This window comes from Diceros bicornis, chromosome 26, assembly GCF_020826845.1.
Source record: "Diceros bicornis minor isolate mBicDic1 chromosome 26, mDicBic1.mat.cur, whole genome shotgun sequence".
Lineage (NCBI taxonomy): Eukaryota > Metazoa > Chordata > Mammalia > Perissodactyla > Rhinocerotidae > Diceros > Diceros bicornis.
Window position 1 is genome coordinate 8,120,048 of NC_080765.1, and position 24,608 is coordinate 8,144,655.

Consider the following 24,608-nt stretch of genomic DNA (forward strand, 5'->3'; position numbering starts at 1 on the left):
GAATCATCCTTTTAAACTAAGTGGCTTGCTCGGTGATGTTATGTAACTGAATTTCAACTTCTCCAGGAGTATTGATCCAGGTACAGCAGATGGTGTTGGCCATAGGACAGACACCTCCTCACTCAGCTAAAAGATAATTAAGGTCTATTTTATTATCAACAACAACTTTGGCCAGAGAGTCTAAGGATTTTTGTTGGGCAGCTATAGTCTTAGCAATGGAATCTGCAATGTCTTCAGGAGTTAAGGAGAAGTCTCTTTTATATTCCCATTTGTATCTATTCCTAACTAGGGAATTAGGGCCCTACCAAAGGAAGTGAATTCTGTATCATGAAAGCCTCCTAGTAGGTCCTTTCTAGAACAGTTAGGGGCACAGTTAGATACCTAAGATGCATTACCCACGTGTATGCCAGCCGTCTAGGCATTCATAGCCCCAAGGAGAGTGATAACCACCACTGACAGAGATAAATCTTGTTGGGACCCAAACCACTTCCAATAAAGTGGCACTGTTAATGGATTCATTCATAGGAATTGTTGCATTTGCCCATTCAAGCCAGGGGTCAGTCAGGTTTTTAGCACATGTGAGAAGAGAATTTCCTAGCTTGAAATAAAGAGTCACCCTAAATGCCTTGCAAAGATGGGTACTGCTGGTAAGATTTCCTAGTAGGGACAAATCTGATCTAGATAACTGTGGGAATGTGGGGGTGAAGAAAGGGCATTACCTTTCCAGGCCAATGTCAGAGGAAAAAGAGAAAGAGAAAAGAAAGAAAAGAAAAGAAGAAAGAGTTTCATGTTCAGTTCAAGTATGAAGTCTTGATCTGTCATCTTGGACGGAAGCAGTCTACCTCAATGTCAGCTACTTCTCTTCCTCGTCAATTTGATTCAGAGATTCCCAGCGTCTGTACAGGACCAGATGTCAAGTGGAGCCTTCTTTAGCTGTAAGATGTGTATCCAGGGCTCAGTGCCTTCTGGTTTTGCAGCAGTGTCAGTGGTCAGGAGCATTTGGTAAGGTCTCTTCCAATGGGGCTCGAGGGCTGCCTTCCTCTGATGACATTTCCAGAATACCCAGTCACCAGGCTCTAGAATGCAACCAGCAGGATCTTTTGAACTGGGATTCAGGAAAGCTTCTTTAACCTGTTGATGATAGGCTTGAACGTAAGACATTAAAGACTTATAGTAGCTGATCATACTAGCATGAGACAACAAGGGATCAGCAGAAGGTTGTATACCAATTGACATTGGTCTGCTGGTGACTGTTTTGTGTGGAGTGAGTTTATGTTTCCCAAAGCGGGGAGTGGGGGGGTGGGTACTGTGAACAGTCAGCAAGACCAAAGGCAATACCTTAGGCCAGGGGAGTCCAGTAGCTTCGGCACATTTAGAAATTTTGGAGATTCTGTGAGTTCTCTCAGCCTTGCCTGATGATTGACAGTGATAGAGACATGGGTAATTCCAAGAAGTTTGCAAAGTTTTCGTTAGGGCTCATACGATTTGCCCAGTGAAGTGAGCACCTTGGTCACTGGAGATTAGGGAAAGTATGCCCCCAGTGGGAAACACATTTTCTAACAGTTTCTTTCCCACTGTGAGATCATCAGCCTTGTGGAAAGGAGAGGCTTAAACCCATCCAGAAAACATACATATAATAACAAGAACATATTGATAAACCCATACTAAGTGGTGGTTGAAAGAAGTCCAGCTGCAGGTGTTCAAAGGGTCCAGAGGGAGGAGGTTTGAGGCCTCTGGGGACAAAAATAGTTTTTTTAGGATTATGGACCTAGCAGGTAAGACATTGCTGGTAGACTGTTTTTGCAATTTTATAGGAGTCTCCCCACCAATAACTATTTGTAGTTTGAGTCATCTTTAAATGTACTATGGTGAATGAAGAAATGCAAAAACCAAAAAATGGTGTTTGCCAGGGAGCTGGGAAGAACCAAGCAGCCGTCTTGGGTTTCCCATAGCCCTGATTGTTCATTTAATTTATAGCCATTGTTTACCCATCTTAATTTCTCTGATTCAGGAGCAAACTGTTGCCATGTTACAGGGACATCAGGATGGCAAATGTCTGGTAATGAGGGGCTGTTTTTTTGCAGAAGCAGAATGGACTTCAGCCACATGTACCACAATCTTAATAGATTCTGTTGCTGGTGCCTTTGCATGAAAGTCAGCAAGGGCATTTTCCTGATATTCAGATTCAGTCCTTTTAGTGTTAGCCTCAATTTTTATGACAGCAATTTCAGAAGGTTGGAGAATAGCAGTAATAAGATTGTTTACATGTTGCCCAGTTTTTCATTGGGGTCCCAAAGGACATAAGAAAACCCTTGTTTCCCATTATGTACTCTTACAAGGAGAATGGTTCTTATTGAACTTATACAAATAACTAACTATATTGCCATGAAAAGAATACTTAAGAGTTTCTGAATTCTGGAGGGTTCAGGTAGGGAGAAAAAGTAAATGTTTTCAGATTTGTTTACAAAGATAGAATTTACCAAATTTATAATAATTTAACAAATTGCTGTAAGTCATAGTTTAGCTAAAGAAGAAAGGTTTCCTTATATCTGGGGGGAAAAAAAAAGAATCATCAATATTTTAAACACAAAGTCATAAAAATTATAAGCACATATCTACACAAATATAATCAAAGAAGGTTTAGCATCGCCTATTTGACAATGCTTCCCATGCAATTTAAGATACTAAATAAGCCAAATTAGTTTAATATCTCTCTTTGAGATGTTTCAGGGACCCTCTGAAAAATCCCAAAGTTAGCTAGAAGTCAAAAGGAGTTCATTTAGAATTTGGTTTTAGGAAGTTTGTCAAAGATATCCAAAGGTTTTAAAACACTTGGTCCAATAGGATCACAGGTCACTGTGATCAGCAATTAAACATTGCTTAATTATCTATTTAACCACAGTGACAATTAAAGACCTCACAGGCAAAGGTAGAAGGTTACGTAGTTCTGAGAAAAACTTAGCTTTTTTAATATTGAGAAGACTAGGTTAACTTAAGTAATCAAAGACCTGATAAAGCACAGAAAATTATTTTGATAAAACATAAAACTTTTGCTTTCATTTCATAATCTCTTATGAGGAGCAGACCAGCAGTTCAAGAAAACTTTGTTTTTTTAACAGATGAAAGAGAATTAAGTTCTAGTTTTACATAAGTACACTATTGATCTTAAAGCTCATTCTTACAACCCCCACAATAGCAGTTTAATTTTAGCCAGCCTGAATACACAAGATTCCCTCTCTCTCTTTTTCTCTCTTCCCAACTTTCTTTTTTTTTTTTTATTTTTTTTCCCCCCCAAAGCCCCAGTAGATAGTTGTATGCCATAGCTGCACATCCTTCTAGTTGCTGTATGTGGGACTCGGCCTCAGGATGGACAGAGAAGTGGTGCCTCGGTGCGCGCCCGGGATCCGAACCCGGGCCGCCAGCATCGGAGCGCGCTCACTTAACCACCAAGCCACGGGGCCGGCCCCCAACTTTCTATGTCTATAGTTGTCCTTCATTTTTTTCCTTCTCATTCTGAAGTAACCCAAGGTTTTAGTCTACATAAAATTACTCTCATTTCCCTTAACAAGAATGTATCTCCATACCTCATACCTTTTCTTAACCAAAAAACATATCCTACTTTCCTTGCATACAGATTTGTTTCCATTATTATTTCTAGTAGCTTTAATTACATATAGTAATTAGAATTCTTAACCCTTAGAAGCCTTAGCTTCTCCTGAAAACTAAGAAGTAAGCAATTGTGAACTGTCTTTTATATTAGCATTCTGTGGCTTGGCAAATTATATAAAACCTTTTATAAATTTTAGAAACCCAAATATCTTTAGTTTCTCTGTAATAAGAGGTCAAAAGTACTAAACTTAGACTTGTTTAGCAATTATTGTTTCAGTATTTTATCTTATTTGGAAATGATCTAGATAGTCAATGAATTTCCATCATTTAACTTAGCAAAACTCTAAGGTTTCAAGTTCCCAAAAATATTTTGGAAGCTATTTTTAAGTACGCATACCATAAAATGTAATTGTTGCCAAAAAGTTTGTCTGTAAACTCTTATCCCACTTACATCTATCTAAATCATTTGCTCCCAACACTTATGTTTAGATTACCCATGAAAACTTCATGAAACATTAGACAAAGCCATCATTCTAAGTTATTTTTTTGCTGACAAATTTTGCAACAGCGATATAAATTTGACTAGTAAACCCAGGTAGAATAAAAGTTGTTTATCTGCATTATATTTAATGCTGATAATTCTAAAGACATGCCTATTTTAATAAAACTATGAACTTAAACTAGTTTTAATAGCTAATATTTTCCCAGATCATGTAAACCTGAAAAGCATTTGGGTTAGTTTCTGTTATATTTCTGAGAATTTAGAATACCCATCCTTACAAGTGTTTGCCTTCAAACCAACTAAATAGAGCTCTTTATAAATTAATTTTGGCAATACCATCCAGAGGTAGAAAAAAAATCTCACAATTACAAAATACTTATATGGACACATGTATGAGACAGATACACAGATCTTAACAGCTTTTGTTTTTACTAATATTTGTGGAGAGGACATTTAAGATTTTTCATTATCCCGATTTCCAAATACCTTTCTTTTTTTTTTCCTTCTGATGAAAAAAAACTTCTCTCTAAAGTTTGCATTTCGAAGAATGGCTCTTAGTTCCTAGAGAAGATGAGGATAGAAAATTTGCATCAAATGCACAGATTAAGTGCAGGACAATTTTATTTCCAATGTCTGGATCTTTTCAAGCATTTTGAGAGGAATGGGCGATTTTGGGGGGATTGGCAAAAAGGGCAGGTGAACTTTGAACTTTTAGAGCCACATCTTTGGCTCTGCAGAGACTTGCAAGATAAAGATGTTATCGCCCAACGTGGGGCCTTCTGCTTTCCGCAAGACATGCCAATAGTCAAGAGGCAAGGTGGTAGGAGAAAAAGGACTTTTTTATTACAGCTTGCTAGCGAGAGGGAAGATGGCCGACTTGTGTCCAAAAGAACCATCTTAAGGGGGCACGAAACCTTACAGCAGTTATATAGGCCATTGCATTATTGGGGAGGGGGTTAGGAATGTTGACCTTCTGGTGTTAGAGACAGAAGTGCCATACCAGATCTTTCAATCTTCACTGATGATGGCTATCAGCATAGATTCTCTGTTTGGGGGGTCATCACATTCCTAAAGAACTCAAAAAAACGAAGTTATCATATTATCACAGCTGGGAGGTACATGCACAAGCAGGGGTCGTAAAATCTACACAGCAGTTAGACCTCCTGGAGGGTGCATATCCAGCTGGGTTAGTTTGTCAGAGGTCATTCAAAGTTACAATAGAGTTTTTCTTTTCTACAATGGCTTCCTTCATGTCAACCTTGTCTTGAGCTGGTATCAAAGACAGTTGTTTCCAATTCCCCCAAGAATTAGGTTGTTGCTTTTGTTTTAGGTACCTTTTATCTCTTTAATTTTTCATTAGCCTTTTGCAATGAATCTTCCAATGAAGATATTTTGGAATTTCAAAACCTTTTGGAGGCTTCTGCATAGCCTTTGCTTTTAAGTGCGCTTTTTAAATTATCTTATCTGTTTGGAATTTTCCCCACAATGGACATTGTAATTCTAATTTGTTTTTAGTAAAATCTTGCCATCTTGTTAGATATCTGCAACTTCTAGGACTATAGTTGTTAAACATAAAATAAGCAGTTGTGTTGGAAGGTGGCGCACTCAGCTCTTTGGATAAAGGATCCCATTTCTCTTAACTAGGCCTTTGGGTTTCTTGGAACCATATTAATACCTAAGAGGGATGTGCCACAGGGTTGGGAATTATGGGGTGCTTTACAGTGTACCTCATTGCACAAAAATTTTCTTGAGGTTGGTGGGTGACCTAGTGTCAATCTTAAGGTGGCAAGCGCTCTAACAAACTTTAAATGCTCGACCTGCGCCCACCAATGTGTGCAGCTTTCTGGCTTCCGACTTCTCCATTAGCAATAGCCTTTACTGGACCCAGTCCAACTCCAGCTGGCAACCACCAACAGTTCCCTAGGTGGAATCTGGGGGATTGGGGAGAGGACTGAACCAGCAGACCCTAAAGAATGGGAACTGTGGACTGATTCCAAACAAATGGAGGACTGTACCTGTCACCAGCAGTTCCCAGCGTGGAAACTGAGGACAGAATCAGGCCTGGGGTTTCCACTCAAAAACCTGGGAATTGTGGTCTGAAAGCCAATTAGATTGGGAGCTTGACGCAGAAAGACAGTGGGGCTCAGGCTGGCCTGGTGGCATAACGGTTAAGTTGGTGTGCTCTGCTTTGGCGGCCTGGAGTTGGCAGGCTCGGATCCCTGGCGCAGACCTACCTACCACTTGTCAAGCCATGCTGTGGCGGCATCCCATATAAAGTAGAGGAAGAGGAAGATGGGCACGGATGTTAGCCCAGGGCCGATCTTCCTCAGCAGAAAAGAGGAGGATTGGCAACAGATGTTAGCTCAGGGCTAATCTTCCTCAAAAACAGGAAAAAAAAAAGAGAGTGGAGCTCAAACTGAGAGGAACTTACTAATAGCCCTGGAAACGGCAAGAAAGACAATGAACTCAAAAGGATTCACAGGTTGCCATGCCTGTGTTTCTCTTCCCTGAAGCGGCTGGAAGTCTCCTTTGGTCTAGTCACTGCCACCAAATCTGTTAAAAACAAAATTTCAACCAAGTAAATTTGAAGATCTAATTGGCCTTTATTCAATGATTCATGAATTGATCAGCCTCCCATCTAGCAAGTAGAAAGATATTCTGAGATATTACACTAAATGGAAAATTTTTATAGGAAGGAGGGTGGGGCAAGGAAGTTATTAGCAAAAGAAAAGAAAGGATTATGTTGGGCCAGGACTTCATCTCTTTTGGGGGGAAAGAGAACGTTTTGTCATGCAGATTGCCTCTGGGCAAGGGGGGGAGGATCGAGAGGGCCCACATGACAGATTACCTCATTGGTACTGACCAGAAAATTCCAGACTGGTTGATGAAGATTACATTTCTGGGGAAGGTCAAAACTGCAATTAGGTTAGGTATTAAATCTAGGTTTGGTTTCATGGGCTTTAGCACAAGTGAAGCCATTTTGGGCCTATGATTTTCTCTTTAACACATTTGAGGAAGCTGACACGCATCTACACACGCATTTCCCTATTAAAAGGTGAATGTTATTGATGAGCGCCTTAAAAACTTCAGATGCCAACAATCACCAAATTCTAACTGGTCAAAATAATTCTCCCTATGTAGCAAGTGTCACCCCCAAAATATTCAGACCCCAGTTTCACCCTCTATCCAGGTTCACTAAGACCACCATGTAACGTAATTAGAAAATTTAGTTTCCAGCAGTTTTAGATTTGAAGAAGGCTTCAGATCAAGTTTTGTGTTTTTTACGTATCTCTTATTTCTCTTTCACCATACCCCACCTTTGGCTGCTCCCTGTTAATATTTTGAAAATAAACCTGTGGCCTCACACACCCTCAGCATGAGCCTGCCCCAGGGAAGGGGATGTGCTGGCTAGACTTTGGACTTTGGATGACAGGTGCTCTATTATTGTAGTCACTAGAAAAGTAAACTGCTTATTTACTTTTTTCTGGATCTCTGTGCTGTAGACCAGACCAGGAAATGGAGCAGGCCTGGGATTTTCCTCCCTTGCCCTCCAGCAGTATCAGTGACTTCTGTGCATGCCCCGCTCCCTCCTTCAAAGAGCTGGAACCTTGTTTTGGAAGTCTTGCACAGCTGACTCTCCCTTGATGATTGCTTAGTCACAAGGCTACCAAGTCACTGCTTTATATGTCCCTGTGAAGGAAATCACTATGACCTGCAGTGGTTTTTTTCTTTCTAGCATAAGCTCCCTCTCTGAGGCAGAGTTGTACAAGGTGACTCAGTGAGCTGCCTGCAGCTTAGCCTCCTGCTAATAAAGCTTCTCCCCAAGGGCTCTTATCACTTTAACACCTCCTGGAGACTATTCTGCATTTCACAATGTATTTCCAGAATTTCTGTGGGGCATCTGGTTTTTGCTGAAGCCATTGAGAAACTTTGATAAATCTGTAACGTCTTTGGTGAGAATCTGTAGTATAGTCGGAGATGCCAGATGTGCAGTTAACAGTTAGGTTATAACTCAAGGCAACAGGCACAGCTAATGAAGAGCATGAGATGAGCAGTGTCACCAGAATTTGAGTAGTGGAGGTCAGTGTGGAATGGAGTAGGCAGGAGGCGGTGTAGGAACTGAGCTAGCTGATAGATGTTAGGTTTCAGTAGTCAAATGCTGCATACAAGTGCTTCAGGCAGAAAAGACGGCATTCAAGCCAAGACCTGGAGTCCACACTGGCATGGGTGAGAGCTGTTGGGGAATAGTAAAACATAAGATGGAATAGGGTCAGATTATTAACGCATTTGAATGCAGCATCAGTAATCTGTTGCCACATAACAAATTGCCCCTAAACTTGGTGGCTTAAGACAATAGTTTATTATTTCGCATGGTCCTGTAAAGACAGTGTAGTTCAGTTCTCTGGACCGCTGGGGCTCACTCCTGCGGCTGTAGTCAGCTGGGGCCTGGACTAGGCCGGGTGCTGAGCTCACTCCTTCCCTCAGGCATAGCAGGCTGTTCCAAGAATGCAAGCCCCTATGGAAGTTATGCTTGCCAATACCCCACTAGCCAAAGCAAGTCCCATTACCAAGCCACCCATCAGTGTATTAGGAGACTACACAGGCTGGGAATTCTGGGAGGTGTGATTCTTTGAAGGCCATTACTATAAAAATCTACCATGAACTCTGGAGTGTGGGCTTACTCTGTAGGCAGTGGGAGGCCATTGAAGGTTGTTGAGCAGATCCATAACCTAATGAAATCATATTTTAAGGAAAAATTATCTGGTAGAAGTATATAGATTAGATTGATGAAGTAGTTGGTCAACCACTAAAATAGAACTTTAGAAGAACTATTGAAGAACTTCATTAAGAACTAATAAAGAACTAATATGCTTCATTCCTTAAACCAAGTGGCAGAATATCTCTAATGTATTTGCAGAGGGGGACAAAATTATGAAAATATTATTTTATTCTTTATTCTAGATAAATTATATGATTATTTAAAGTTAATTCCTTTCTCATAAAAGCAAGGATATTATACTAGACTGAGACAGTTAAATAGTTTTAAACATAAGTCAACAGTTAATGAAAAATTTCAATTTAATGTGTGGATGCAAACCAAAAATTTTGTTTAAATATTGTGTAATCCTGTATACCATTCTCCCGCTAATTCACTTATCAGTACCTTGCAATTTAAAATCTTCATACTAAAACATTACATATATTAACTTGACAGTTTACTGGCTATAAACCTTGTTTTTAGGTTGGAGTCATCTCTTTTTCAGTTCTAGCTGAGACCAAAGAGTCAGAAAGCAACATAATTTAGAACTGAGGAAGTGAGGTACCTTAGCTGGAGCTGTGTGCATTGGCTGATTCACCACTGACCTTGGGCATGTCTCAGGATATCTCCACTCCACTCCCCTTCATGAAATGGAGTGATAACATCACCGACCCATATCTTAACGTTGTTGGGTAGATTGACTTAAGTAATGAGTTGGAAAGTCAACATAAATGCTACTTGTTATTGTTCTTTTTTCTAACTCTACTTTGTTATCCTCAGTCTTATGAAATAACAGTATAGTAGAACATTACACTTCCTAAACTTGTATACATATATAGTAAAAGGCATAACTTTTGTAATTTTTTAGCTCTATAAGAAATGCTAAAACAGATTAATTTGCCATGAAAATACTACTTTTTTGGCCTGCAAATCTTCAGCTAGACTTGTACATTAATTCATTCTGTGACACCCTACCACCACCACTGTTTTTAAACTTGAAATACCTTTTTAAAACAATACCCATTATAAATTGGGGCAAAGCAGCTTGTGTGGCCTCTGGTTTTCTTCTCAGAGAAAGGAAAGGAATCTCAAAGAGATTCTTATGAAGGCTCTTTTAGTTCCAAAACTTGTGGTCTCTAAGGCTATGTGAGAAACTGATTTCTGTGTATGAAGCCAGCCTTTGAGTAAAATAAAATAAATAATTTTCTCCAAAATCACACTAAATAAGGCTAGGTCTTGTTGAAAATCTTGCTTGTTTTACACCTTTAGTCTCCTCGAAACTAGCTTGTTGTAAAGTGGGAGAAGGAATTGGTATTAGCAGCTTCCATTTGTTCATCCAGTGCTCACGCTATTAGAGCATTTTATAGATTAACATCCTTTGTTTCAGAAAAGATAACTAACTTGCCCAAGACGGTCATGTCGTTTGAAGTAAAGGTAGAATTCAACCCCAGGTTTGTCTTGCCCCCGACTCCCCTCACAAAAAAAAAGAAGGAAAAAGAAAAGGAAAAGAAAAACAAGTCAAAAGCACATTTCTGTACCTTATAAGAATCAATGTGAAAGGAGAAATAAGATTTTTAAGGTAATTAGAATCCAACTTGTATAGCAATGAAAGTTTTTCTGTCTCTGCCAAAAAGGGAAGGGAAAAAAGTAGAGTATTCAATTATTTTTCAGATAATTCCATTGTTTTTTGGAATGATAATGTATTTCAAATTTCATAGATTTTTTCCCCTGGCAACAAGTATGTTAGTTGTTTGTGTCTCAGAATGTCTTTTTCAATAAAAAAGGTAAAAATGCCATTGAAGGACCAGGTTCCTAGGCCACCCCACGCAAGTCCTTCTAATAAGAATGTTGCAGACCTGTATTGCTATAGAATAACCAGCTTGGAAAAGATTTTTTGCTGGAGTAGATGTGTTCCAGCCCTAATTTGATGTTAGGAACACATCGTCTACTCTGGAACTGGCATCAGAAGCGGGCAGGGCCTTCTCTGGACTTCCAGCACCTGTTGCTGAAGGTTCCCCAGGGCTGGTCCAAAGTGAGGATCCCATGGCGGGTCTCCAGTGAGTGGGGGCCTCTGGAAGTGCAGCGGAGGGACCTCTGCCCTGGCACAGCTACCAAGCACAAGCTCTGCCCTCTGAGAGCCACACTTGTTGCAGCCAGAAGGGGCTGAGGGATGTCAGAAGAAAACTTCTATGTTGCTTCCTCCTTTCCTTGTCTAAGTGATGATTTTGTGTGTCACTTTCTCTGTCTAGCTATGATCCTGGCGGGAAAAGCCTACTACGATGGAGTTGCCAAGATTGGTGAGATTGCCACCGGGTCCCCTGTGTCAACAGAGCTGGGTGAGCTGACCGTCCATTATGTATAAACCCAATTTGAGCCACAGTTCCAGGGCCTGTCATCATGTGAGCCCTGATAAGAACACCTGAAGTGGCCCAAGTCCAAAATAGAAAGGAGAGCCAGTCCAGCACTCTAGTTTGTTCACTTCTGGAATGATTGAGTTCACTGTGGTCTGTCAGAAGTGGAAGCTTAGTTAGAGGGCAGGCCAAGGCCAGTGGCCAGCCTCCCTGCTCCCTAGGAATTGGGCTTCTGTCTCTGAGGCTTGGGCCCTAGCCTTTCCCCTCAGATCCCTCAAGCACGAAGCCCAGGGAGCTCTGATCTACATTCTTAACTGAAGGAGATGGGCGCGCTGGGCCTCCCGACTCTGGCAGGAGTATTTCCTGTGACTCACCTAGCAGAAAGTCAGACTCCTTTACATTTTGCTCTTGGCTCTCACTGCTTCCACAGTTGCTCTCAGTTGTGACTTTTCCGGTTTTGCTGGTATGAATTGATCTCCTGTGCACATGCAGAGGGCAGCCACACCCTCGGCCAGCTGTGGAGGGGATCCGGATTTCTGTTTACAGAGCCGGTTCACTGTACCATCTCCTAAGGGAGGAAAGGCTTTTTTTTGTTTGTTTTTGACAGCCCCACACATAACCATCATTTTAAAAACTTGTTGAATATGTTTTATTTTACAAAGGGTAAAATTTCTGGCTTCAAAATGTTTGTCATAATTTGAAAGATTCAGAAAACCAGAGGAAAAGATTGGTAAAGTGTGTGTGTTGAAAGCAAAGCAGGTCGTTCTCCAATTAAAAAGTGGAAAAGGAAGCAGAGGAAGAGTATAGGAGCATAAGTTTAAGTTCAAATAATTCACACCATTTCTATATAAAGTGTCTTGAGGGTTTTCAAGATTGCTTGGAAAACTCTTAACTGACCCGTAAAAGCTGAGAAACAAACTTGAGGTGTGATGACACTGCTGGGATGGCTGGGCTGCTGGGTGTGAAGTGGATCTGGGTGCTCATTAACATTCTCTGACAACTTTTGTGCTTGAAGAGTTCATAAAGAATCTTAACCTGTACACAAAACCTAAGTAAGCCTGAAGTGATGCTATATGATGAATGTCAGTACTGCTATATTTAGTAGAATCAATTACATGCAGAAATTTTTCAAAACCCTGACTTGTGTTCTGTTGGTGCTATAACTTCTGCATGTTCTGGCAAGGTCTGAACTATAGAAACTCTGTTCTAAGCAGGATCAGTTTAATGAAATACACACTGCGTTATGTAGACAGAAGCAGATAGTAAAACCTAGGATACTTGAGGGATGATTGAGATGATTATAGGGTTCCAAAAATAGGACTAAATTAAAAAGAAACATCCTATTTGTGTCAGGCATGGAGGAAAAAAAATGTATGACCCTTACATTAAAACATATGGTGCTCTGACTCATCATCATTCAGTTTGCCTTTTTAATGTTTTATGGTTCTTGCCACTGTTTAAATAAGACTTCTGTTCCACACCTTACTTTATTCAGCTGTGAGTTCATAATGTTGAATCAACTACTTCCATAGCAACCATGTTGTTATAAACACGGGCTTAAGACTTCAGTTTCAACAAGGAAAATGTGTTGCAATGGTGAAGTTTCTTTCATGTGGATATGTATTTTATTCAGAGGGAGTGGAAATAACTTTTGCTGTGTTTTATTTTTGTTTCAAGTTTTGCTTATATTCATTATCTCAGATAATTATTAATTTTCTACTCATTTACAGCAATTCCATGATAAAGTGCTATCCTAGTAAAAGTTGCTTTTTTTAGACACATTTTTTTTTTTTATTTTTTTTTACTTTTCCCCCCAAAGCCCCAGTAGATAGTTGTATATCATAGTTGCACAGCCTTCTAGTTGCTGTATGTGGGACGTGGCCTCAGCATGGCTGGATAAGCGGTGTGTCGGTGCGCGCCCGGGATCCGAACCCGGGCCGCCAGCAGGGGAGCGTGCGCACTTAACCGCTAAGCCTCGGGGCCAGCCCCGTAAAAGTTGCTTTTAGAGACCTAATATTAACTTCTTTTGATATGCTTAGTTTTTTATCTTGTTGTTAAAGTTTAGACTAAACTACTGCCCTATATCTGTTTAAATTCACTGTGTGGAAAAGTAGTGGACAAATCATAGAAAAAAGAGAAAGACCTAAGGTAGATTGTATTTTTCTCATTTTTTAAGCAGATTTTATTGTCTAGTTACTGACTTTTGGTGTTAGTATTCATAACTGTATTATAAAACTTGTGTTATAAATTCCATCTGATAAAACTGAAGGGGTATTACACACGTGAAGATCATAAATCATTTCAAAATTTTCAGTCCTTAAGAGTATTTTCTCTGAAAACTCTTTGTTTTCTCACCCCCACCTCCCAAAAAACCTATAGTTTTAAAAATTTCAATTTAAAAATTTTGCTCGGGGGCCGGCCATGTGGCTTAGTGGTTGGGTGCACGCGCTCCGATGCTGGCAGCCCGGGTTCGAATCCCAGGCGCACACCGACACACGGCTTCTCCGGCCATGCTGAGGCCGTGTCCCACATACAGCAACTAGAGGGATGTGCAGCTATGACATGCGGCTATCTGCTGGGGCTTTGTTGGGGGGGGGCGTGTTGCCCAGGGAGGAAGAGAAAAGGATGCTTAAAAATTATCGTTTCTAAAACTTTGATTACAAGAGTAGTTTTCATTTTAATGTTGAAATAATTTTTTTTTTTTTTTTTTTTTTGCTGAGGAAGATTCGCCCTGAGCTAACATCTGTGCCAATCTTCCTCTATTTTGTATGTGGGTCGCTGCCACAACATGGCTGCCAACGAGTGGCATATGTCCATGCCCAGGAACAGAATCCCAGGCCGCTGAAGCGGAGCGCACCCAATTTAACCTCTAGGCCACGGGGCCGGCCCCTAAAATATTTTTAAATGTTGCTATAGCAACACATTATAGTGACACATAACTGTTTTCATTTAATACATATTTTTATATGAAATTTCTATTCTGATTCTTCTGTACTTTAGGAGGTAGGTGAAGAAAATATCCTCTGAGTAAAATATTTACTTAATTCATACAAATTTATAGTGAGGATTCAACTTGGAAAACTTGGCCAAATACATTAGGAATGTTAATCAGGTGGCAAAGCTAAGCATTTCAGTCTCTTCTCACTTTAGGGAAAGAAAAAGACCTAAAAGCTGGAAGAGAAAGTTGATTAACCTTTTAACTTTCTTTTGTTTTTTTTTTTTAAAGATTTTATTTATTTATTTTTCCCCCCCAAAGCCCCAGTAGATAGTTGTATGTCATAGCTGCACATCCTTCTAGTTGCTGTATGTGGGACGCGGCCTCAGCATGGCCGGACAAGCCGTGCGTCAGTGCGCGCCCGGGATCCGAACCCGGGCCGCCAGCAGCGGAGCGCAGGCACGTAACCGCTAAGCCATGGGGCCGGCCCTTAACTTTCTTTTGGATTGGCCTTTCTAAGTAAGCGAGAGCTGCAGCAGTACCATTTCTGATTTCTAGCTCTAAAGGTGTTTCCACTTAGATATCCCTCTTTTAGCGTCAGCTCACCTAATGCTATGTGAATAATTTAAGATGCTTTTGCCCAAAAGTATCAAAATCCCCAACTAATAGTGGTTTAAGCAATAAGGATGTTTATTATGCCACATAAGAAGCCCAGGAGTAGCAAGTTCCTGGTTAGTTAATCATTACTAAGGACTCAGGTTCCTTCTCTCTTTCTTCTCATCCTCAAGCCCAACTCCCCATTGTACCAAGACAGCTACCATTGCTAGTCTTAATCATCGTATCTTCCCTCCTTCCATTATATCCAAAAGCAGGAAGGAGAATTTCTTCTCAGGTATGTCCTTTACAAAGGAGGAAACCTATTCCCAGGAGCTCCAGCATATATCCTCTCATGTCCCATGGCCCAGCAGTCAGAGAGGTTTCCCCAGCATGGTTAGCCAAGGAATACATCTGACGGGGAGAGGGTATAGTTGTTAGGAAAACACCCTATGACACCACCACGTCAAGCAGCTCTGGTATCAAAGGTCTTGTTTCAAAGACTTTCAATGAAAGGCAAGGACTTATACAAATGTGCTCGCTTCAGCTGTGCCTTGCACTGCAGAGTGCTTCTGTGTTTTGCATGTCTCTCTGATTGGAATAATGTTTTTCTCCCACATGGGTTGTGTGGTTTGACTATCGTGTATACTTCAGACTTTATGATTGTTGTTTCTCCAGGAGACCACAGCCATCCTTCCCAATTTATTCCTTTTTGGGAAGTGGGACTCCAAGCACAGAGGAAGAATTAGGGATGGGGAGTAGTTTTTGTTGCTTTCCACCCTTTTGTTTTTCTTTTCCGACCTTTGGGTATCTTATAATCATGAACTCTCTGGTGCTTTTTCCCTGTCTCTCCTTTCTTTTCTCCTCTCATCTTCCTCTCTGCTGATAGATCTGCATGGTCTTACAGCCTCATTTTTGAAAACTGGGGGATTAAAGAAAATGAAAAAATGTCACCCATAATTTTGCCACTCGAATACAACCACTCTATCATTGCTGTATTTCTTTCCAGTCTTCTCTTCCAGTGAGTATGTTCTTAAATAGTGTGCCTAATAACAAACATTGAGTGCTTGCTCCCTGCCAGGCACAGGGCCCAGTACCTGATGTTATTTCATTTAGTTCTCACAACAGTCCTGTGAGTTGGGTGTAGGTACTTTTACTATCTCTTTTATAAGTAGGACCCAGAGGTGAAGTGTGTACCCTAGATCACAGTTAGTAGCTGGTCTGACTTTAGAATCTGAGTTCTTCACCTCTGCACTCTACTGAGGAAAAGGGAAAAGGAAAGAACCAGCCAAGAAGGGGTCACTGAAAAGGAAGAAAAGGGGAACCCCACAATGGAGACCTTTTCAAGAGGGAGATGAGAGGGAATCATTATTGTCAGAGCAGCTGAAGACTAGGGAGGGGCTGGCAGGTGTGGTAATTAAAGGTCACTGGTCCCCTTGGAAATGGTGGTTTCACTAGTGTCCTGACTGTAAACTCCAGGTTTTACGGGGTTAAGGATGATGGAAATTACAGAGAAGTAACATACGTGTATGACTTGTAAGTATTGCTTGACTTTTGTACTGCTGTACTTTGTACAGAAACTCGGGTCTCATTAAGTGCCTGCTGTGTGCCAGATACTTCTTACATTGCCTCATCTCATCCTCATGAGCCCCATGGATAGATTTTTCCTGTGTAGTCTGCAGGGTGGGCACTAACCTGGTGGTGTTTCCTTGGGGAGGCTGATAGGCCCTAAGGGTAAACTTGGTCACCTCCTTCTGCATGGTGGTGAGAGATAACCTTCCTGGGCAACCACATTGGGTCCTGTGTCCCTAGCCACCTGCTCTGCAGCTAAGCAAGACAGAGCAAGAGTTGTGGAGGTGGTGACCCCTACGAGAGGATGTAGACGACATTGGTGCTGCCTGGGTCACAGCTGGAGCGCAGGAAAGATCCTGTGACCCAGGGCAGGGAGGCAAGGCCAAGTTTTATTTTCCCCTGAGACTCTGGCAGGTAGCATGCTGCTGGACGCCCGAGAGGTGGTCAGTAAAGTTCACATGGTTATGTTGCTGCTTTCAACTTGTTGTGCAACCTTGGGTAGCATTTCACCTTTATGGGCTGGTTGGCATGCCTAAAGGAGATGATGACAAGCGTTGTTTGAAGATGAGATGAGATAATGTGCCTTGTAGATGCTAAAGTTTCAAAGACCAGAAAAATGCCTCTCTGTTGCCACTTCATATATTCACAAATATTTGAGAAGTCAAAAAACAGTACCAATTTTTTCATTGACATTATTCTCTTCTGTAAAGTAGGTAATGTAAGTTTGTAAGACTATACATTTTCCTTGATTATTCATGAACCAGTTTTTCAATTCTCTCTGTTGTATTTTTGTTTTCTATTTCATTAATCTCTACTCTTACCTTATTTTCTTTCTTCTATCTTTGGGATTACTGTTATTCTTTTTCTAATTTCTGAAATGGTACAGTTAACTCATTAATTTAAATACAGGCAGTCCTCGTTTTGCATGGCAGTGCAGGACCATAAAAATGACCATGCAAGTTAAAGCTATATAAAGCCATCTTAATTATCAATGGGGAAAACTATGATGGTCCCATGACCTTTAAAAATTTTTGTCAAAAACATTAAAAACTCTCTTATTGCCAGTTATAAATGTATAGGGAAATGAAAAAAAAAGTAAAACATTTATTTAGTACACAGTAATTTAAAGTATTAGAAACACTGATAATTAAAGCATTTTTATTTATTTGTAGAAAACTTGAGTACTTTCAACGGCACTTGTCGCCTTCTTGTATAACTTGAGATATGGAATAAGTATCTTTTCTATGCTTTCACAAATTGTCATGCTCCTTTCTAAGTTTGGATCAGCTTCCGACATTTTGTCCTTTGTGATTTCAATGTTGTGAGTTGTTGAGAGTTCCTTGAATGTGAAGGTTTTTTTTTTTTGCTGGCATCACTTTCTCTGAAACCTCTTTTCATATCAACCACTTTGCTCAATTATGTTAAGTTTGGGCTTCACTAAGTTCTTGTGGCTGCACATCCAGAGTCCCTCAAATGGTGGCAGTGTTGACATTCCCACAGGCAACTATTTCTTCTATAACTTTATTTGCATTCGTTGTTACTATTTTTCATTTCTTTGCTGCACTATTCTCTTTCTATTAACCATTTTTGTAACATGTCCCATGGGTTTATCACTGGGAAACAAGGAGGCAACACAGCTACACACTTTGCTGTCTGTGTGTTCTATTTGCAGTCCTTGCACCAATACCACACTGTCTTTAATTTTAATTTTTTTTTTATAATTCTATTTATTTATTTTCCCCCCAAAGCCCCAGTAGATAGTTGTATGTCATAGATGCATATCCTTCTAGTTGCTGTATGTGGGACACGGCCTCAGCATGGCCGGAGAAGCGGTGCGTCGGTGCGCGCCCGGGATCCGAACCCGGGCTGCCAGCAGCAGAGCGTGCGCACTTAACCACTAAGCCATGGGGCCAGCCCCACACTGTCTTTTTTTTTTTTTTTTATAATTTTATTTATTTATTTTTTTCCCTCAAAGCCCCAGTAGATAGTTGTATGTCATAGCTGCACATCCTTCTAGTTGCTGTATGTGGGATGCGGCCTCAGCATGGCCGGAGAAGCGGTGCGTTGGTGCGTGCCTGGGATCCAAACCCAGGCCACCAGCAGCGGAGCGCACACACTTAACCGCTAAGCCATGGGGCCGGCCCCACACTGTCTTAATTACTGTAACTTTATAATAAATCTTGATATCTAGTAGTACTTCTTATTCAAGATTGTCTTGGTTATTGTAGGACTTTTGCATTTACATATATTTTAGAATCAGCTTGTCAATTTCCACTAAAACAATCTCCTAGGATTTTGACTATTCAATATAGATTGAATCTATAGTTAGATTTAGGGAGAGTTGATATCTTAACAATACTGAATCTTCTAATCCATGAAGATGGTATATCTTTTTATTTATTTAGGATTACTTTAATTTCTGTTGGCCCCATTTTGTGTTTTTCATTGTAGAAGCCTTGGAAATTTTTATACATGCATTCTTAGATATTTATGGTGTTTTTTTGTCCTATTGTAAATGGTATTTTTAAATTTTTATTTTCTAATTGTTTGATTCCATTGAGTTTTCTATTTTAGTGACTTTTTCATTACTATAAGTTTTATTTAGTTCTTTTGAAATCTGCAAATCAATTTACCTTATTTTTATAATAGCTTTATTGAGATAAAATTAACATACAATACAATTCACCCATTTAAAGTGTACAGTTAAGTGGTTTTTAGTATATTCACCAAGTTTTATATTATCATCCCTATCAACTTTAAAATATTTTCATCACCCCAAAAAGAAATCTCATATCCATTAGCTGTCACTTCCCATTCATCCCCAACTCCAGCCATATGCAACCATTAATCTATTTGTCTCTATAGATTTGGTTATGCTGGACATTTCATATAAATGGAATCATACAATATATGATCTTTTGTGACTGGTTTCTTTCACTTAGCATAATGATTTCAAGGTTCATTCACATTGTAGATTGTATCAGTACTTCCTTTCTTTGTATGGATGGATGATATTCCATTGTACAGATATACCACATTTTGTTTATCCATTTTATCAGTTGGTGGACATTTGCATTGTTTCCACCTTTTAGCTATTCAAAATAATGCTGCTATGAACATTCGTTTACAAATTTTCTGTGTACATATGTTGTTCTTTCTCTTGGGCATATACTTAGGAGTGGAATTGCTGGCTCATATGATAACTCTAAATTTAACCTTTTGAGGAACTGCCAGGCTGTCTTTCAAAGTGAGTGCACCATTTTATTTATTTATTTATTTATTTATTTATTTATTTATTTATTTTTAGAGATTTTATTTATTTATTTTATTTCCCCCCAAAGCCCCAGTAGATAGTTGTATGACATAGCTGCACATCCTTCTTGTTGCTGTATGTGGGACGCGGCCTTAGCATGGCCAGAGAAGCGGTGCGTCAGTGCGCACCAGGGATCCGAACCCAGGCTGCCAGCAGCGGAGCTCGCGCACTTAACCGCTAAGCCATGGGGCCGGCCCGAGTGCACCATTTTACATTCCCACCAGCTGTGTATGAGGGTTCCAATTTCTCTACATCCTTGTCAATGCTTGTTATTGTCTGTCTTTGATTATAGCCATCCTAGTGAGTGTGAAGTAGTATCTCATTTTGGTTTTAATTTACATTTCCTTAGTGACTAATGATGTTGAGCATCTTTTCCTGTTCTTTTTTTTTTTTTTTTAATTTTTTTTTATTTATTTTTTTTTCCCCAAAGCCCCAGTAGATAGTTGTATGTCATAGTTGCACATTCTTCTAGTTGCTGTATGTGGGACGCGGCCTCAGCATGGCCGGAGAAGCGGTGCGTCTGTGTGCGCCCGGGATCCGAACCCGGGCAGCCTGCATCCGAGCGCACGCACTTAACCGCTAAGCCACGGGGCCGGCCTCTTTTCCTGTTCTTACTAGCCATTGCATATCTTCTTTGGAGAAACATCTATTCAGATCCTTTGCCCATTTTTAATTGAGTTGTCTGTTTATTATTGAGTTTGCAGATTAACTTTGTTATTAATAAAGTTTTGTTTTTATGTTTTGATTCCTTTTATCATCTATGCAGTAGTTCCATTGTTTGAAGTTCTTGAGGGTCTAATTCTGTTGATGCTATTTTTGTGCCACTTGATTCTCATTCATGAAGGGTTCTTTCCACAAGGGTTTTATTGTCATTTTATGTTCTGTTCCATGTTGGGATCATCTATGGAGGGTGTAAAAGTTTTGCCATTGGAAGTCACCAAGAAATGAAAAGGATAAATGCCAAGCAATGGTGGAGCTTCCCTGATTTCAATTATATAGTTTACTTCTTAGAAAATAAAAATAGTTGATGTAAGATAACTTATCATTTGATAAAATTCTTGTAAAATTTTTAGAATTTGCAGGGCAATAGAAATGGCCCTTTATTTTCTGTTGTATCCCTATGAACAAAGGTATTCTGCAAGTTTTGGGGGGGGTGACTCAGACTTTATGGAAAATACTTTAATGTAAGTATCCAGAACTTGTAAGTTATTCTAATTATCTGAAACTTAAGAAATAATGGCAGATTTCAATTTTCTATAAATCTGCCAGATACATATCCTTCCCCAAAAAAGTCATTTCCTGATCCTTTTCTCTTGAAAATAAATGGTCTCTTATGAATAGAGTCTGTTCTCCTATTATAGAGAATATTCAGAAAATGTGTCATTGCTTTTTTTTTTAACTATAATTGAAAGTGGTAGAAAAATATTAATGATTCAAGAGAAATACCAAATTCTAATCATTTTTCTGCTACATGCTCTCAGCCACTTGAAGATACAATAAGAATTAGCATATATTTCGCAGTGTCTTTCAAATTCGTTTTGCTAAAGCGCCACCTTTTATCAGTTGTACCTTAACTGCAGGGGTGAGCAAACTAGAGCCAAGGGGCTGGCCAGCGCCTGTTTGTGAATAGTGTTACTGGACTGTGGCCGTGCCCATTTGTTCACGTGCTGTCTGACTGCTTTCAGGCTACAACTGCAGAGTTGGGTGGTTGCAACAGAGAAGTTTGGCCCGCAAGGCCTAAGCTATTTATGACCTGGCCCCTTACACGCCCTTACCCTGACCTTTAGTGTCATACAGTTGCTTAAATGTGAGGACTGAGTGATGGTGGGAGGGATCCGATATCCTTTTCTCCTAAGAAAAAGCAGTTCCTTACCACCTGATATCTAAGTGCTTGGGTTTAACATACGTTAACAGCATGATCCTAACAACCACAGTGGTCTAAGAAGCCAAGAGCATAACCACGTTGCCTTGTTGGAAGGAATGAACAAACAAAAGAAAAGCCAAAACCAGAGCTCTGTAGTCAGGATTTGGCTGGTAAAATATTTTAATCCACTGTGTTTAATTGTCAAATAATGTGTCATATGAATAATAATTCATGTGACTCAGGTTGTCAGGGTGTGTACCTGTAGTTGCACACACAAATCTTTATCACATGTACACAGTTTGACTCAAGGAACAGTACTCATTTAAAAGAGGAAATCAAAATTTGGGTAAAACTTCCAGTGTTGTCCCTAAATCAAGCAACGTTTATTTTTCAAAACTTAGAAAATATTGAAAAGGTAGAAAGGGAAAGCAGAAATGATCAGGGGAAAGTATTTTGGCAAAATATTTAAAAGAAACTTTGAACCAGTTTTTTCATCTTTAAAGCATAGAAAAATAAAGCTTGTTCTCATTTATTTCTCAAGAAATAACAGGAGACTTTTTTGGGGGAGTTTACAAATTGCTTTGTGGTCCTTTCACCTCACCATTACATAAATTTAGACTATGTTATTTTGTTCCACTTTAGTCAGCTATTACATTATTTTGAATCATTTATTAAATTATCAGGGCCAGTTTCTTAAATTGGGCATAAAACAGAAGATTTTATCTCCTCTCCACCAGGGAACCTAGAAAATCATAGGTTTTCTTTTGTTATTGATAGAATGTTTATAGATCATGCAATTAAAATATATATATTCATTACAGTTTTGTCTTGTTTATAATAAAAATCCAACCTGACAGTCTTAGGTTTTAAAAATAAGAGCAGAAAAAAAATGTCTGAAATATTTTTTTTAAATGTTATAAAGTCACAAAAATATTGCAAATATTTTCCTAAGACATAGATAAAATAAAAGAATTCATCCAGAGTCAATGAGAGAACTAAGTTGAGCCAAAGCAGTTATTGACTGAAATCACTTATCTTTTAGTTGCAGGTAAGGCTTACTTTAAAGAGATTTAGATCCTTCCCACAAAAATAGGAAACAATCAATAGAGAATTTTATTTTATTTGCCTAACATAAGCACCTTACAAATATTAACTCCTATACTTGTGATAGCCGTCTGAAATATGCTATTGTTATTATTTCCATTTTACAGATGAGAAAACTGGGGTTCAAAGAGAGTAAGTAATTTGCCAAGGTCACCCAGCTGGTTAATGGCTAGTTAATTTGATCCCAGGCAGTCAGCCAGCTATGTGGCCTGTCATGCCAATTTAATTTTCTATATATCAAAAAGATGTGCTTTTTCTGACATGCTTTTATTTTATGGCAGTCAAGATTATCCTGTCCGTTATAGCTCACCAGATAAAAGGCTGTGTTAAAGGGCAAACCATCATATAGTCTGAAACTGATTCAACATATATGAGTCTGTATTTTGTGTTTTCATCAGATATAATCAAGATTTTGAATTTTGTACTTAGGAGCATTTATAACATGACCACTTATTCCAACTGTTTTATTGTTTAATTTCACTTTGGGACGTGGAAAAAGATTCCTGGAATTGTACATGTGATAAATGCCTTTGGACTTTGCAAGTGACTTTTGTCATCTCAATTTTCAGGTGGCAATTGCTCACTTAACACCTCTTTTCCCTTTTGGAGCAAGAAAGACCTTAGCTATAGTAATTGTAGCTATAGTATAGTAATTGTAGAGAAAGGCTTATAATTTATAAATTATAATTTATAAAGTCTATTGAAGCACATACCATATAAGTCCATATATCATATAGGCATATCGGTATAAGTATGTATAAATTCCTAAAACTTTCAGAGGATGTCCTGTATTATAAATTGTACTTTGTTATGAAAGTTGTTATAAGGAAAGCATTTCTTCTCTCAGCTTTAAAGTAACTATATGTGCAAATGATGTACTATAATGAGTAAAAACTACAGATGTAAAAGCTAAGTTGTGAAATCAAGATTAGTCAATTTAATATTTAATGCTTCCTGATTGCATATGGGCACATCCTGAATGTAAATGTGAAACATCATTGCCTATTTTTCAATACACTTTATTATAGTTGCCCATTCTCTCAAATCTTTGAATTTTGAAGTGTGTGAAGAGAAAATTATCTTGTTTAAACCTAGTTTTCACAATTATTCAAATTGGTCTTTTTCTCCTTGAGGGATATCTCCAACTCAGGATGGAGAGAGTGTAGGAGTCCTTATTCTCACGCTCTCAGCTATAGCCAAAGAACAGCTGGTCAGGGGGCTACAGCACCTGCACAGGTCTTGGTGACTCGGGGGACCCAGGGGACTCTGCCCCACCACTAACAGGGTCATTGTTCATGAGAGCTAATCACATCCTCTTACAGGTGCACGCAGATGTCTTACTCTGTTCATGGCGCTGTGCTAGGCCTGAAACTATGTGTCAGAAACAAAACCTCTCAGTTCTAACAGACAAAGAGAGGAGGGGGAGGGACTTTGAAGCATGCCAGGAAAGAGTGCCTCTGGTCAGATGCACAGGAAACAGCCAAGAGGTGTGGCCCTTGTGCCAGGATGAAGAAGGAAGACAACTAAATAAAAGAGGGACATGCCTAAGACACGTGTAGTTAGAATCATGACATGAGTGAGGCCTGGCTTGACCCTGCCAGACACATTCCCAAGGATACCATGATGCCATGGTGGAGAGTGACAGCCTTAGTGGGGGATTAGGTAGATTCCTTGTTAGTGCACATGGGACTAACCATCAGACTATATGATGGATCGCTGTTGAACACAGCTTTTTATCTGCTGAGCTATAATTGACAGGATAATCTTGACTGCCATTCTGAAAGTTTTTGGTCTTCAGCCATTTGGGAGTAAATGTACTTCCTCAGGTACTCTTTCCTGTTCCAGATGACTTAACAAAATTATTAAAAGTAAGGATGCCAGCAAGCACATGAAAAGATGCTCAGTATTATTAGCCATTAGGGAAATGCAAATCATAACCACGGTGAGATACCAATTCATACCCAACAGAGTGACTATAATTAAAAGGACAGACAATAACAAGTGT

General features: G+C 39.5%; 1 protein-coding gene across 1 annotated transcript in view; it reads left to right on the forward strand.

The window, feature by feature from the left end:
- Positions 1-24,608, forward strand: part of BAIAP2L1 (BAR/IMD domain containing adaptor protein 2 like 1) — a 103,794-nt gene that overhangs the window by 29,495 nt on the left and 49,691 nt on the right. Inside the window, exon 3 of the mRNA XM_058569283.1 lies at positions 11,120-11,206. Within this exon, the coding sequence (XP_058425266.1) occupies positions 11,120-11,206 (87 nt within the window). The remainder of the gene's footprint in view (positions 1-11,119; positions 11,207-24,608) is intronic.